At 38.5% G+C, this 16,021-nt stretch overlaps 1 protein-coding gene across 1 annotated transcript in view; it reads right to left on the bottom strand.

Moving 5' to 3' along the window:
* Window positions 1–16,021, bottom strand: part of Diaph3 (diaphanous related formin 3) — a 449,862-nt gene that overhangs the window by 412,094 nt on the left and 21,747 nt on the right. Inside the window, exon 2 of the mRNA XM_038310273.1 lies at window positions 13,128–13,160. Within this exon, the coding sequence (XP_038166201.1) occupies window positions 13,128–13,160 (33 nt within the window). The remainder of the gene's footprint in view (window positions 1–13,127; window positions 13,161–16,021) is intronic.

Raw genomic sequence — 16,021 nt, 5'->3', positions numbered from 1 at the left:
GGCCCCTTGTATCACTGAGGCAACTCCTGAGCAGTGTCCAAGTCTTCCCTGCTTTGTTTCTCTATGCCTGCTACTCCAAGAAATTCCCTGCCATGATTTTCATCTTACTAAACACAAAGCAAGTCTTAAATCTCACCCTTCCCAATGTTCCCATCACTCAAATTTTCAAATATCTTAGCAAGATTCTTATATCAAATTTGATGGAAACCCTTTTTTATTACCAAATAATCTCTTCACTATTCTCTACATATGACATGTGATCTAAATATAGTGAATAACCCACAGTCACCTAAACATTTATGTTCTTCCTTCTATACAGAATTTACCACATCTTCTTTGCCTGACTGATGTTGATTCAACCTTCAGCTCTCAGTTTGTGGGACAGTTCATACATTGGTCTTTCCAAGAGATACCTACAGACCTAGGGCTTGCAATTTCATCAGATATACTATTCTGAACCTACCTATTAGCATATACACCTACTAAAAGAGGCATTACATCCCGGAGAAAGGGACTGTTATTTTATTTGCATGCGTGCACACACACACACACACACACACACACATAAATAAATAAAATAAACCCTTAGAACTTTCCAAGGCTTTAAACACAGAATGAATGCTCTAGTAATGTTTGTAGAGTAAATTAATAATTACTTCCTTATCTTCTAGGGACACAACCACCAATTCTTCCCTTAATAAAATATTATATTTAATAACAGCATGGCTGTTTGGGGAATACTATTTTAAGGTGTGTTACTTTTATTTATGCTGTGGTACATTTGTTTAATGATGTAAAGATAAGTTGCTTTTTTTGCTGCATTTGTTTAACTCTGGAAAGCTGTGATTCTTTCCCTGTCTAAAACACCTGATTGGCCTAATAAAGAGCTGAATGGCCAATGGTGAGGTAGGAGCAAGGATAGGTGGGGCTGGCAGGCAGAGAGTTTAAATAGAATGAGGAACAATGAGAGAAGAAGGGAGGAGGACGTCAGGGGCCAGCCACCCAGACAGCAACACAGAATAAGAGAAAAAGAAAGACATACAGAAGTAAGAAAAGGAAAATTCCCAGAGGAAAAAGGTAGTCAGGATAATTTAAGAAAGCTAGAAAAAAACTAAGTCAAGCTAAGGCCAGGCATTCCTATAAGTCTCCACATGAGTGATTCGAGAGTTGGGTGGTGGGCCCCCCAAAGAGTACAAAAAAAATAAGAGTAAAACCCCCAACAACACATAGCAGGAGTATGCTTAGTAATCATGGATTTTACATATTAAATAAGAAATCCACACACTAATCCCAACATTGGTAATCATAGAACAGTCCTCCTACTGAAAGAGAGAGAGAGAGAGAGAGAGAGAGAGAGAGAGAGAGGAGAGAGGAGAGAGAGAGAGAGAGAGAGAGAGAGAGAGAGAGAGAGAAAGGAGAAAAAATATAAGGAAACATGATGCCAGGAATTTTATATTTTTTTGTATTTTTTGTATTTGTAAATTTGTGTTTTGAGTATCTCCCAAACCCTTATTTCTTAAGATTTGGTTTGCCCATGGTAACTGTCAGGAAATAGGACCTAGCAGAAGTTAGCTCACTGTGAGGACATCTGAACTCAGGAACCCTTCTTTTCTCTTTGCCTCTTAGCTACCCTGAAGCAAAAGTGCTCCTCTGACATGCACTGCTGCCATAGGGTTTGCGCTGCTACAGGACCAAGTCATCATGGAAACCCCTCGAATGGTAGGATGAAATGCACTCCCTCTGAAGCTGGTAATCTCAAGCTTCTTGGCATAGTAGCACATCAGCAGTAAAGCAAATATGCACAGGAAATACACACTAGCACACTAAAAAGTAATTTAGTACTAATTCAAATATCAATAGTTGTACATGAAATAAAAATTAGCTCTGTAAATTAATTTTACTCTTTACTTGAGTTGCTTAGCTCAATATTGCTCACAGACAAATATTACCTAAAGATATCAACAACTGCTTCCTAACTACCAAGTTTACATGCTTCAACAAGAAATTCACTTTGCTCATAGCTAGGAAACAAATTTATTACTGGATAAAAGCCAGCCTAGATTCCAATCTATCCTTCAAAACTCAGTTGAAATGTCGTCTCTTCTGCAGTTTTTCCCAAAATCAACTTGACCCTGCTACTTCCACTGAACCCTATCAACAGCAGCATCCACTATCACACCGCAGGCAAATACTGTAAGTGCTCATCTATTCCCCCAATGTCTTCAGGCAGAGACAGTCTCATAAACTTCCATATTTCTATAAGAGCATTAGACACTCAATAAATGCTTAATGAAGAGGTAGACAAAAAATGAATAAACAAGCATTCACACTCAGTTACATCTTTGTTACATCTGAAAGCTCTTGATCTTATTCCCACATTTCTTCTGATTTGAGTAGATGTTCTCTAAATTATTCCATAAATATTTAAAAATCCTGAGATAGCACTTAAAAGCTACTGCTGAAAACGTAAGTACAGGAAGTCATAATTAACTCGTATTAATGGGCTCTGAAAGACCCACCTGACTTTGTAAATACTTGAAATCTTATAGAACTTGTTTCAGTATACTGTGTTACACATACAGAGCTTCCTTGGCCTACACTGGTATTTCTACTTTACCTAGGAGAATATCCACAAACAGCTTGGCAAAATAAATATGAAAACAACATGTTTATCAGTTGTTTTTAACTGACAAAAGAAAACATAAAAAGTCAGTTAAATGTAAAATGGAATTTTAGTACAGAAAGACTTCTACCCTAGTAGGCCAGCAAAATAATTAAGTATTAAAGTTGAGCTCTTACATTTTAAAGTTAATAAAAGCTAGGCACGAATGTGAATAAACTGAATCAAGCTTTCTTCCTTTACACATGTAATGTCTACTTCTGCAGATTTATCTCACAAGGCCTAGCATATTTCCTGGTAGACCAGTTCACCCTATCACACAGAAACTACTCAGAATGTGCAGAAGAGGTCTGGCAACACAACAGTTCCTGTACTGAATGTCCTGAATGGTCCACAGAGAAAGGTCCAGGAACAAGAGACCCACAGGGAAAGATGAGTTTCTCATAGAACTCGGGAAACCCCTCCCCAAACCAAGCCAAATCCACGGTAGTTCCAAGACCAGAGCTTCCATGGTTGCTTCAAAGGGAGTAAAGAACCTGCTGTCTGTATTTGGGAGCAAGCAACAGCTGTTGCTAGAATTATGAAGACTTCCTTACTCAAGTTGCTTTTCTGTATTCTTACAGCCAAAACAAACCACATCCTTTGCCTGTCAGCATCCCTGATAGTTTGAATGCAATTGGCCCCCATAATTTCACAGAAATTGGCACTATTAGGAAGTGTGGCTTTGTCAGAGGTATGGCCTTGTTGGAGGAAATGTATCACTGTAGCGGTGGATTTTGAGGTTTCCTATGCTCAGGATATAGCTCAATGTGTCAGCTGACTTCTTGCTGCCTGCCAGACATAGGACTCTCAGCTATTTCTCTAGCACCACATTTGCCTGCATGCTGCCATGCTCCCCACCAAGATGATAATGGACTGAACATAAACTCTGAGTGAGCCACCCAAATTAAATGTTTTCCTTTATAAGAGTAGCTGTGGTCATGGTGTCTCTTCACAGCAATAGAAACCCTAACAGAGCATCTCTCAAATATTATTCCTTTGGGACACAGAATTTCAGTTTTCACTGAAATGTTTGAAATAATTGGCTTCTCATCATAGCTTCTTAGATCTAGTAGGCCGTCACAATTCTAAGAAATTTCTCCAGATTAAGGTCAATGGCTGTAAAAGAATTTTAGAACCGAAATGTCTTATACAGAGATGGCTTGAAAGACAAAATAATGAAATCTCCTTCTGGGGTTCACACTTAGCATTCTCAATCAGGAAAGAAAGAACACTCCAACAGGAATATAAGGTTCTTCATGAACGTGTTCCCTGGAACAGGCCTGCCAGAATTTCCCTAGCTAACACTGTCATTGTGAACAGGTTACTTGAACTCTCTTGCCTCATGTCCCCATTATTTAAAATGTTAATAATAATACTAAGACAATTAAGATTAAATGCATTGACATAGCTTGTATTTGGGATCTTAAGTACGAGCTAACAGTAATACAGTACTAAATGTACCTTCAATTGGTAGTCATAATTCTGTAGTTATGAATTTTCTTTAGTTCTTTAAACATTTATCAAATGTCTTTGGGGCACAGGAATGCAAGACTGCAATATCAGCAGGATGGGGACAAATATCCCACTGAAGAGCTCCAAGCCCCTAGCATAAATTCACAATCAGTCACTGTATTCCCTAAGTAATGTTTTATTCCTTGAAGAGCCACACATTAGCTGAGGCTAAATTTTAAAAATAGGACCCTAGCATAAAAGCCTTACAGGACATGTCAAAAAGCTAAGGAAGGAGGAGAATCATCCCCAAAGTAGACATCTTACAGGTACCTGTCCTCCCACCCTACCTCCATTCCCTAGGGACTCTGCCAGATGTTTCTGGGGACCCTACTTTCTTCTACCCCATCCCCCACATCTTTTTATGTCAACCACCTGTACCTAGCAGTACTCTCTATCTGAGAACCCTATGAACTCACTGGCTAGGAATCAAGTAAGGAATCTTCATTCTCCCTCCTAGATATTGCTCCAGTCACACAGCAGACCACCAGCAGGAATCTGTCCTCACACTCTATCCCTATACCCTGGAGACTCCACATAATTCACAACTTGAAAATGTGCAGACAGTGAGAGACATTGACCACTCAGTCCCGAATGAGATTGTATTCATCAAACCCCTCCCCTCAGGGCTCCAGAAACACTAAAGAATAGAAGGAAAGGCTAAGAGCCAGTGAGAATGGAAGACACCATGGAACATCATCAAGACAAGACATGATACACATGCAAACTCAGAGACTGTGGCAGCGAGCACAGGTCCAAGCCAGATGGGGTCCAAGCATTGAGAGAAATGAACATGAGTTCTCATGTCTAGACCTAAAGCCATCTCAGAAAAGAAAAAGTTCTCTCCAGTGGAGTCTCACTGGGCATACAAACCACACTTCAGGACAGGCCCCATGCCCAGCAGGAGAAGATCAACACAAAAAGAACACAATGGTATTTATGGAGATGTTTTGCCACATAATACTCTTTGGGCATTTGTGTTTTTTCTTTGTTTTGTTTTTTCCTGTTTGCTTTGCTTTGTTTATTTTCCTATTGACCTGTTTGTTTTCTCAAGAGAAAGGAAGCATGGAGTGGATGGGTGGGAAGGTGAGGAAGACTTGGGAGGAGACAAGAGAGGAGAAACATCGGTCAGAATATACTATATGAAAAAAATTATTTTCAATAAAAAATGCTAATGAAAGCATCTATAGATAACAGTCACAAATAAGAAATCTCAAGTGGAGTACAATATCATCTGCAATTCAATACAGATAGTTAACTCTGATTTCTGTGTAAGACCACACCTTCTCAGGGAGAAAGAGGACGCAGTTAAAAAGTCCAAACAAATAAAAATGAGGACACGGGCAGAACAGATTTAAAGAGTCACGCAATAATGAAAAAGAAACACTGGGAAAGGAAAGTTCCCTTATAAGAGAATGTGAGAGTAAAAACAAATGTAGGGTGCAAGTGAGGTCTGGCAGAGGGCATCAGATCCTAAAGGAAATGGGACGCCCATATGAAGGGAACCAGAAGGCCAATGCATTAATGTCTCAACTGAAGGAAAGGTCAGAGGTATCCATGGTAGTTGGAATCTTCACAGGTGATCATCCAAGTAAGGCACCACATAGAGAGAAGAGCAGGGGCTACAGGAAAGAAAGTGGAGAAATAATAGTCGAAGACAGGAAGACAAAACACACAGAGACACAATAGACATAAAAACGGAGAGGTCAGGGGAGTATGAAACTGAGAAATCTGGTCTCACTGGGGACAAGAAATCCCCGCTCTTCAAAACGGAAAGCACCAATTACATCAAGTAAGGTTGATAAACCTAGTAAACTTGCAAGGAATAAAAATTAATGACTAATACTAGGAATTTTAAAAGGTCACAACTATGGTAATGTTTCATGGCCAGCCCTCTACAGTCAAATACCTGTTGATTAAAACTTGGATAAAACTGCATGTTTTATTTCTATAAAATTGTCTCAGGACAGCAAGATGGCTCAGAAGGTAACAACATGTCCCATTAAGTTGATAACCCGAGTACAGCCCCTGGAGCACACATGGAGGAGGAGGGGATCAACTACTACAAGTTATCCTACGACTTCCACATCCCTGGCATGGTGAACATGTACACATGCTCTTACTCAAATACCTCAATCAGAGAGAGACAGAGACAGAGAGAAAAAAAATCACTCTGTATGAAATATATGCAAATGTGTTCTTGTCATTGTACTCTAACCAATACAGTATAATAGCTACTCATCAGGAATATACGCTGGAAAGGGGTAGGGCCACAGCCAGGAGGGAAGGAAGACCAAGATAAACTACCAAGACTCACTTAAGGAAGGAGATTACTTGAACAGTTCTTCATTTAGCAATAGATATTGCAAACAAGATTGAGAAATAAGCACACAAATAGACAGTCAACATCATCAGGGAAAATTGTGTCAATTTGTTTTAAGGTTAAGCATAAACATAGAACACGATAACTTCCCCCCCCCAAAAAAAATGAAAATGTATAAGTGTATATCCATATAAGCAAATGCTCACTGTGACTATATTCACAAATTAACCCCAAACTGGGAAGAACCAAACCTGCTGTAGTATCAACAAAATAATGAGCCAGACACAGCCAAACAATACTGTGAAACTTTATGTGAGTTATCAATCTGAACTGTAGTTCTTAGCTTTGAAAAGTGTGTCAAGGCCCATGATAGAGAAGAACACTGGCCACAAGAGAGGGGGAACCTTCATGGTACAAAAATGTTACATATTGGGGTTGGAGAGATGGCTCAGCGGTTAAGAGCACTGACTGTTCTTCCAGAGGAACCGGGTTCAATTCCCAGCACCCACATGGCAGCACACAACTGTCTGAAGATCCAGTTCCAGGGGATCTGACACCTTCACACCAATGCACATAAAAAAAAGTTAAATAAAAATAAACCATAAGAAATATTTTTTAAAAAAATGTTACATATTATGATTATGCTTTATACCTAATTATAAATACTTTCCAATTTCAGACTTTAACCTTCAAACTTGAATATCATATTATGTATATGTCAGACATCAACCTTACCATACTGACTTTTATAATTGCATGGCTTGCCAAGCACTTTGACTTAACTGTCCCTTGAAAAATATCTGTAAACAAAGATATCAAATCCTAAAAGCTAATTGCTTACACAAACTGGCACCCCTGACTGGTGACAGAGCTGTCACTCTAACCTAGCTCTCCAGCCAAGAACAGACACTAATGGAAAGGCCCCATGACTTCCTCTAGCTTCTCTGCAGGTCAGTGTTTGTTTTCTAGCTCTGGCTGTCATTTGTGGGTCATCAAATCCACTTAGTGTATTAGATCACCATTCTATTTGTTAAGTAATGGAGAAGAGTGAAGAAAAGTGGAAAAAATGAAGAGGAAAAGATCAGAGTTCATTACACTTAGAAACATCACATGCTGGTTATAAAAACTTTGGTTTGAATTGAGAACCAGCTTAGAGGTTTATGTGGGCTGAGACACAAAAGCAAATGTTACACCTTACCATGGGTCCTAGTCAAATAGACATTTGAAAACCAATGCTATAGTCCAAAAATGGATAATGGAAAAGTGGTAAAATGCATTTCTTTACGGAGTGACATAAAAGAAATAAGGAGTCCAGTCGGAACTCTGAAAATGGCTGTGAAAAGGAAGTGAAAAACTATCCCTAAACTCAAAGTACTCAACAGAAAGGAAGCACATGTCCATTCTCCCTACTTACGCTGTAATACCCGTCACCTCCTCTCCTTTCCCCCGCCCTCTTCCTTCTTACTTCTGAGGAAAATCTTATAAACCCAGGACTACACAAGGAAACAGTGAAGGAGCCTGATCGCCTCTATTTTTTTTAATGATTTTTATTGAGCTATATATTTTTCTCCACTCCCCTCCCTTCTTCTCCCATTCCCTTCCACCCTCTCTCAAAGTCCTCATGCTCCCAGTTTACTCAGGAGATCTTGTCTTTTTCTACTTCCCATGTAGATTAGATCCATGTATGTCACTCTTAGGGTCCTCTTTGTTGTCTAGGTTCTCTCTAGGATTGTGGATCCTAGATTGTAGGATCTAGGATTGTAAGCTGGTTTTTCTATGCTTTATGTCTAAAAGTCACTTATGAGTGAGTATATATGATATTTGTCTTTCTGGGTCTGGGTTACCTCACTCAATATGTTATTTTCTAAATCCATCCACTTGCTTGCAAATTTCAAGATTTCATTTTTTTCCACTGTGTAGTACTCCATTGTGTAAATGTACCACGTATTCCTTATCCATTCTTTGATCGAGGGGCATTTAGGTTGTTTCCAGGTTCTGGATATGACAAACAATGTTGCTATGAACATAGTTGAGCACATGTCCAAACGACTGAGCATCCTTTGGGTATATACCCAAAAGTGGTATTGCTGGGTCTTGAAGTAGGTTGTTTCCTAATTTTCTGAGAAATTGCCATACTGATATCCAAAGTGGTTGTACCAGTTTGCACTCCCACCAGCAATGCAGGAGTTTCCCTTTACCCCACAACCTTACCAGCATAGGCTATCATCGGTGTTTTTGATCTTGGCTATTCTTACAGGTATAAGACGGAATTTCAGAGTTGTTTTGATATGCATTTCTCTGATGGCTAAGGAGGTTAAGCATTTCCTTAAGTCTGACCTGCTCTTTTAAATGTGGCAAATGTTCAGATCTGTTTTAAGAGGGTACTGCTCAAAATCTACAGTTGGGGAAACCACCACTGTAATAATGTTTTGTTCCTATAACAAGACTATTTCCTGCCAAATTCAATTCTGAGAACTCACTAAATAGCCCTGAAATGAGAAGCAGCTTTGCCAGCCTTTAACAAAGCAACTTAAAGGGATAAGTTTATTTTATTGTGTCTAGGAGAGGGGTGTGGCATATGCATTTATGCAGGCACACTCACCCATGCAGAGGTATACAGAGGCCAGCACCCAAGGATTTACCTGTGTCCCACCACTTGCCCTACTTTTGCATCCCTAGCACTAAGTTTGCACAGACTTGCACTTCCTTGCCCAGCTTCTGGGATCTAAAGTGATGTCCTCATGCTTGCACAGCAAGCACTTTCTCCCCTGAGCCATCTCCCCAGCCAAAGCGATGAGTTTCTAACACTAATGCTGCTTCAGTGCCAACGTTTCTAAGATACTGTTGCTTAAATATATGGCCACAGAAAAATGCTATTCCTCTGATTTTTCTTGTGTTCTGCCCCCAAACAGCTATTCACATTAAGAGATTCTACATGAAAGCACACATGGAGCATATATGCTTTGGAGAAATCAAAGTATAATTACAAATATCCTGCCAACATTGTATCAAAGTGCCAGCAGCATTGCTTCCCTGAGCTCTAACACGCCAGGCTCCCTTTAAAGATTCCTCAAAATATCCAGGCACCCATTCCCTCATCACAGCACAACTATCACGTGGTGCACATCCCCTGTACAGCCCAGCAGTGAATGTGGCACACTGCACACCAGGAGACAATTAGAAAAGAGACAAAAAGGACAGAGCTGAGAGCAGCAGCACTTCAATACGCTTCAGACTATATGGAACCCACCAGAACCCTAAGAAAAAGGAGTGAAGATATAAGAAGCCCCGCTTTGCAAATAAGTGATCAAGGGAATGCTTGGTTTATCAATGCCACAGAGCGATGCAGAGGGCAAGTCTGACTGCCAACAGGGCTTTCATGACTCCAAGTGCACTGCTCTTTCCCTGAATCCATCAAGAACACAGAAGAATCTGTTCTTCTGTTCAAGACAGTCGGGACATTCTCCACCTCAAAGATAACGAATGGAGACAGTTGCCCAAATCAGACCCCCAGGTGATAATTCTCTGGACTAATATCCTGGCCTGCTAGGGAGACAAGATAAAGCACAAGATCAGAAAAGGAGGGTGCAAAGGAGAACCTGCAGCAAGGATGTCCAGGTGAAGAGACCAGCGAAACAGCCAGGAGACAGCCATGTGCACAGCCAAGATGAAAGTAGAATGAAGGCAGTGGTGACCAGCCAGCCCAATGTTCAGAACAAGTAAGGCAGGTCATTAATATCAGATTCTAACACTTGCTCGAGAGCTGGGCCAGGGTAGCTTATGCCTGTAATACTGTTGGTGCTCAGGGGGCTAAGGTAGGCAGACTGCTATGAGTTTGGGATCAGTGACTTCTAGGCCAGCCTAAGCTACCAAGTGAGACCCTGAAAAAACAACACACAATTATTCTGTAAAAGACAACATGTCAGGTACAAAAAAAAAAGTATGGCACACATATTGTCTCACTGTCTCCATCTTCCCAAAGTTTAAACTGCTGAGAATAGGTAATATTGAAGTGGTAAAGATACACTTAGCTACCAAATATTTTGATGTTGCCAAAGCCAGGCATAAGGATAGAAGCAGAAGCAAGGAATGGGAGCAGGAAGGAGAAAACTAAGAAAGATCTGGCTGGGGAGGAATCAGCCTATTTACACAGCAGACACAAAGGATGTTTTCTAGAATGGCCTATTGAAGCCACTGTTTCTAAAACTAAAGACTATGACTTTGTGTACAACGGTGGTCATATAACGAAAGGACATGATCTGAGAAAAGTGCACTGTGTATAAAGTGTTAATAAATCTAAAATTATACAGAATGATTTAAAGTGAAAGGATGTATCACATCCAACCTGCAGCCTACAGATGGCTACATCTAAAGACAGTATAAATGCAGTCCACAACAAAATCATAAATGTCTTTAAAAGATTAGGGTGTGTGTGTGTGTGTGTGTGTGTGTGTGTGTGTGTGTGTGCAGGTAAAGACTTCAGGTGTCTGCCTCTATACTCTCCACCTTAATTTGTGAGACAGAGTCTATCACTGACCCTGGAGCTCACCAACAAGCAAGGCTGACTGGCCAGTGAGTTTTGAGGCTTTCTGCTTACTCTGCTGAGGCACCCATGAAGCTTTGGACAGAGAAGCTGGGATCCAGCTTGGTTCTCATGCTTAAGTAGCAGGCAATTTACAACTGAGCTATCTTTTTAACCCACAATATAAAATTTTCATTCTAGTATGTTTTGTAACTTGAACGTTTGATTAATAAAACATTATGAGTGAACCTTGAAAATATTATCCTAAATGATAGTCATTCATTTTTAGTTAAAAATTACCAAAGACTCTTCTGATTATTTGAAATATCAAAAATATACAAATCATAGAGTAGTCTGGTGGCTACCCAAAGCTGGATGAGTTGAAGAGAAACAGGCAGTAAATATTAACAGGCACAAAGCTTTCTTTTGAAGATACGGGAAATGTTCTAAAATAGACTATAGTGACAGGCAATTTTGGGAATACGCTAAAAACCACTTAATTATAAACTTTTCGTGAGTGAAATGAATGCTATGTAAATTGTATCTCAATAAAGCTATTACAGCACAGTACATTCTCATAAAATCAAAATATAAAACATAAAAATTCCAGTTGATTTTATTACTGACTTTAAGAAACCACTCATTTATAGAGGCTGAGTATGCACCTTGGGGGTTAGCATGTTTATCTAGTAAGCATTAGATCCTGGATTTGATTCTCACCAAAACAAAGATGGGGTGTGGGGAGAAGACATATATGCAAAAATCAAAGCGACAGTAAAACAAAGTATAGTTGTAGCTTAGTAGGCGTTCTTGGACAAGCTACTAAACCTGTTCAGCCTCAATGTCCTGAACTGTAAAATAAAAATAACATCTACATAACAAGGAGAGAAAACATTGCACAGCCTATGTCAGTGCTCCATACTGCTGTTGTTTTCTGACGAGGCTAGCCACACTCCATCTGGTGTTACCTTCAATGATGGAATGCATGGAGAATACTGCACAACCTAGCATATAGGAGACCATACCATCAAAGTTTATCTAATTTCATTCTTTGATGTTTACAAGGGGATGAAATTACCTGTGTCTGGGTACATGTGCATGGAGGTCAAAGGTCAACTACAGGTGTCTTCTCCTATTGCTCCCCATGTTACTTCAGGTAGAAACTGAACCTGAAGGTCACAATTAGACTAGTCTGGGATTTAGGGATATCTGCCTGGTGTTAGATGGCACATGACTATGCTCAAGGTTAACGAGAAAAATTAAAATATATACTCTTCTTTTTAATAAAAGACACTTTCCTTATATACTACCCAAGAAAATATATCAACACACTACTTCAAATTTTTTTAAATCACTCATGTCAATATGTCTCTTTCAATTTTACACAGCTCCCTTCTCCAGGTGACGGCTTACTCTTCCTGAGCGCTCTGTTTTGAGGTTGGTATCGGAGATGCTGAATACCACACCTGGTCAGGGAGGTACTGAGTTCTCTCCTCTCGGTTGTGCTCACAGATTCTTGGGGGTTTTGTTGTTGTTTGTGGTGGTAAGCCTGCCATTCCTTTATCATTAACCATGAGGTAACTTGTGTATGTGGACCAAAAGTGTATTTCTCAATATTCGGCTAAGGCACACAGCTAAGGCAGCAATCACTTAGAAAGAGGCCTATTACTAACATGAATTTAAAGTAAAGCATGCCTGGTTCTCATTTTTAAACAGAATATTTAAAATACATGCATGGCATTTCAACATGGCTTACTTTAATTAGCAACTACATTTTCTGACAAGCTTCCTTGTCTTCAGCTGCCTTTCCTTCCTCTTTTGGAAGTATGCAATCCATCATCAAAGAATGAGACCTGGTTTGAATGATTCAAAGTTGATGAACAATATGCAATTAAGCAAAATTTTTATATTAACATATTGACTATTCCTTTTCACGGCATGCAAGCAACAATTTAATGTATTTTACCAGTTCTAGCTCCTGTTTTAGCACTACAAACAGATTTCTTGCAATTGCTGGTTTTGGCATTTTCAAAGATGTTAGTATAACATGTCAAGGACAGTACATGGTTAGTTAAAATACACAACAAAGGAAAAGTTGAAGATAGCCTTACCATATCATCTGTCAGTGTCCTAATATTTAAATGCTGCAAATATGAGAAAAAAATCAGTCAGTAATTTGTAATACCTTTATTTTAGTTAATAAGTACAAAGTACAACGCTAACTTGAAGGCAATTACATTCCTGTCAGGGCAATAAAAGTGTATTATATATTGTCTTAATCTATTTCTCAAGAAGATGGACAAACATTCTCTTGTATGTAATAGTTGTAAATATTTACTAAAATTACTTGGTTTTATGAAGCTAACAAAATAATAACCTAACTGAGGTACAATAAATATATTCATCCAATTAAAAATTACTACCATTCAATATCCAGACATACAGCATTTAGATTAAAATGTAACTTTCAGAAAATGTTTTGTATTATAAAACACTGAAACTTTAAATTCACCATTAGTATGCAGCATAAGAAATAATGAAGTACTTTGCTGGCTTAATGAACTTAAATAATTCTAGTAACGATGAAGAATGCACTGGAATGATTATCTGCGTCTTTAGCATCACTATGATGTATCACCAGTGGTGATGGCAGACACTTCTCAATTTCATTGCCAGCTTATTTGAGACCTCTTTTGCTGATTTCCTTACTAGACAAACAAGGCCACTTTAGAAAATGAATAAATTAGTTTCCCATAAAGCATAGTTCAAAAGAAGCAAGTATTTAGGAAGAAAAATATCTGTTTTAGTAATCAAGGGCAGGGCAGCAATTTGTATTCAGGTAGTTGTATTCAATTTCCAATTCTCCTTCCTTATTCATTGGAGCATTAGAGCTTTCAAAGACAGAAAGGGTCAAACATTCTAAGTAAGAAACTAGATCTATTCATTTATGCTTATAAAAGAACATGTGCTAACAACTGTCATCTAACATATATGTAGTACATAGTTAAATTCAACATTTATTGAACAGAATAAAATTTGTACTCATGTTGATCTACTAAAACAGCTTCATGATCATTACATTACTGTAATGATGACCTTAACTAAGAACCTGTCAGTGTAAACAGAACCCCACAGTCTCTGCCTTCACCAGCATGTCCCTTCCAAAGGAAAGAAAACATAACTGAAAGACCCAGTGGTGTGGGAGGTCCTTCTGCATTATGTGTTGTTTTTATTGGTTAATGAATAAAGAAGCTGCTTTTGACCAATGGCTTAATAGAGTAAAGCCAAGCTGAAAAAGATTAGAGAGAGTAGGCCAAGTAAGAGAGACGCCAGAAGGTGAGCTGTGAACTGGAATCTTGCCGGTAGGCCACGAACTCGTGTTAAAATATAAAATAAGGGAAATGGGTTAATTCTAGATATAAGAGCTAGCTAGCGATACACTTAAGTGATTGGCCAAGGAGTGATTTAAATAATATAGTTTCTGAGTGATTATTTCAGGGCTGAGCAGTCGGGAAAGAACTAACAGCTCCCCACAACAACCCAGAAATAACCTGTGTATACCAAAAGAAGGTGTCCATGTTAATGATCATGACCGGGCACTCCATCCAATTCCAGACTCAACTGCCTGCTGAATTAGAACTGCTTCCTTTGATCTAATAATAGGAACTGATAATGCTGAACTATGTACCACTGTTTAAAATCTTGGGTTATAAAATATGACTTACAAAATAAGCCTGTCAAGTTTACAATCAGTGTCATCCCAGAGATGGATACTACAACTTAATACCAAAACTGCACAGTTCTCAAAGCAAGTGGAAAACCTACCTGCTATATGTGTGCCTTCCAAAAGAACAGGGTTATGCACACTGACTTTGGTTAAATACATCTACCTGCTATCCTACAATTACAGCTCAGCTGGTTCCTAAAAGGCATCATTTCAAGCACCTGTGACACAAGAGGGATGTAGCAATGTGGTCGAATTCATAAAAAACAAAGTCAAGGAAATTACATATAAAGCTGAAATACATTTAGAATAATATGCCACTTACTTACCCAATAGAAATATTACCCAAAAAGGATAGAGGTGGATTTTTTAAAGCTAACAATGAGAAGAGGCAGTTTTAAGTGAACTAAGAGAAGTTTTAAGTTAGAACCTAAAACCTGTAGAAGGTCAATTGTAGCAAACTTTCTTGACAGATTATTGTTGGACTGCCAGCCTCCAAACAATGACCCAGAGACTTTATTATTATTATTATTATTATTATTATTATTATTATTATTATTATAGCTTAGGCCTTTTCCTGACTAGCTCTTAAACCTTAAACTTAATTAACCCATCTTTCTTAGTCTATATTCTGCTATGTGGCTCTTCTTATTATGGCACTTATGACTTGCTACATATGTTTGGGATTTTGTCTTAAAAAAAAAGTCAAAGTAGAAGACATAAAATAATAACTGAAAGTTACCTGATAAATCAAGAAGATGCAAACATCTAAGAAAAATACAAGTATCTGTCTTCAAAGACCAAAAACTGGGCAGCCTTTTAAACTAGAATTATATGTTGAATATGTTAGCGCACAACTGTTAAGTCCAGCACTTGGGAAAAAGAGGCAAGTGGACCATAAGGCAAAGGCCAGACTGGGCTACAATACCAAATAAGCTTAAACAGATAAACGAGTTGTACTCACAACTTCCATTTAAAGGGGCAGTCACTCGTATAAAGTCAGGTATCTTTTTCCTTCTTTTTCATAGTTCTGGGTTTGTTTTGTTTTCTTAAGCTACCTCACTGCATTAGTTTCCTATGTGATTTAAATACTTATTCAAAGTGTGACATTCCTCCTAGATGACAAAGATATGTATAAACCCAAATAAAGCATATTTTTATATACAGGATTTTATGCATAGAAAAAATATATAATGAATCAAAACAGAATCATAAAATGGGTAGGAAACACAGAAAAAGAAACCTCAAGAGATGTAGCTATCAGAAGCAAAAGTAGCTATC

The sequence above is a fragment of the Arvicola amphibius genome, chromosome 13, assembly GCF_903992535.2.
Source record: "Arvicola amphibius chromosome 13, mArvAmp1.2, whole genome shotgun sequence".
In the NCBI taxonomy this organism is placed as follows: Eukaryota; Metazoa; Chordata; class Mammalia; order Rodentia; family Cricetidae; genus Arvicola; species Arvicola amphibius.
This window is presented reverse-complemented; position numbering and strand designations above follow the sequence as displayed.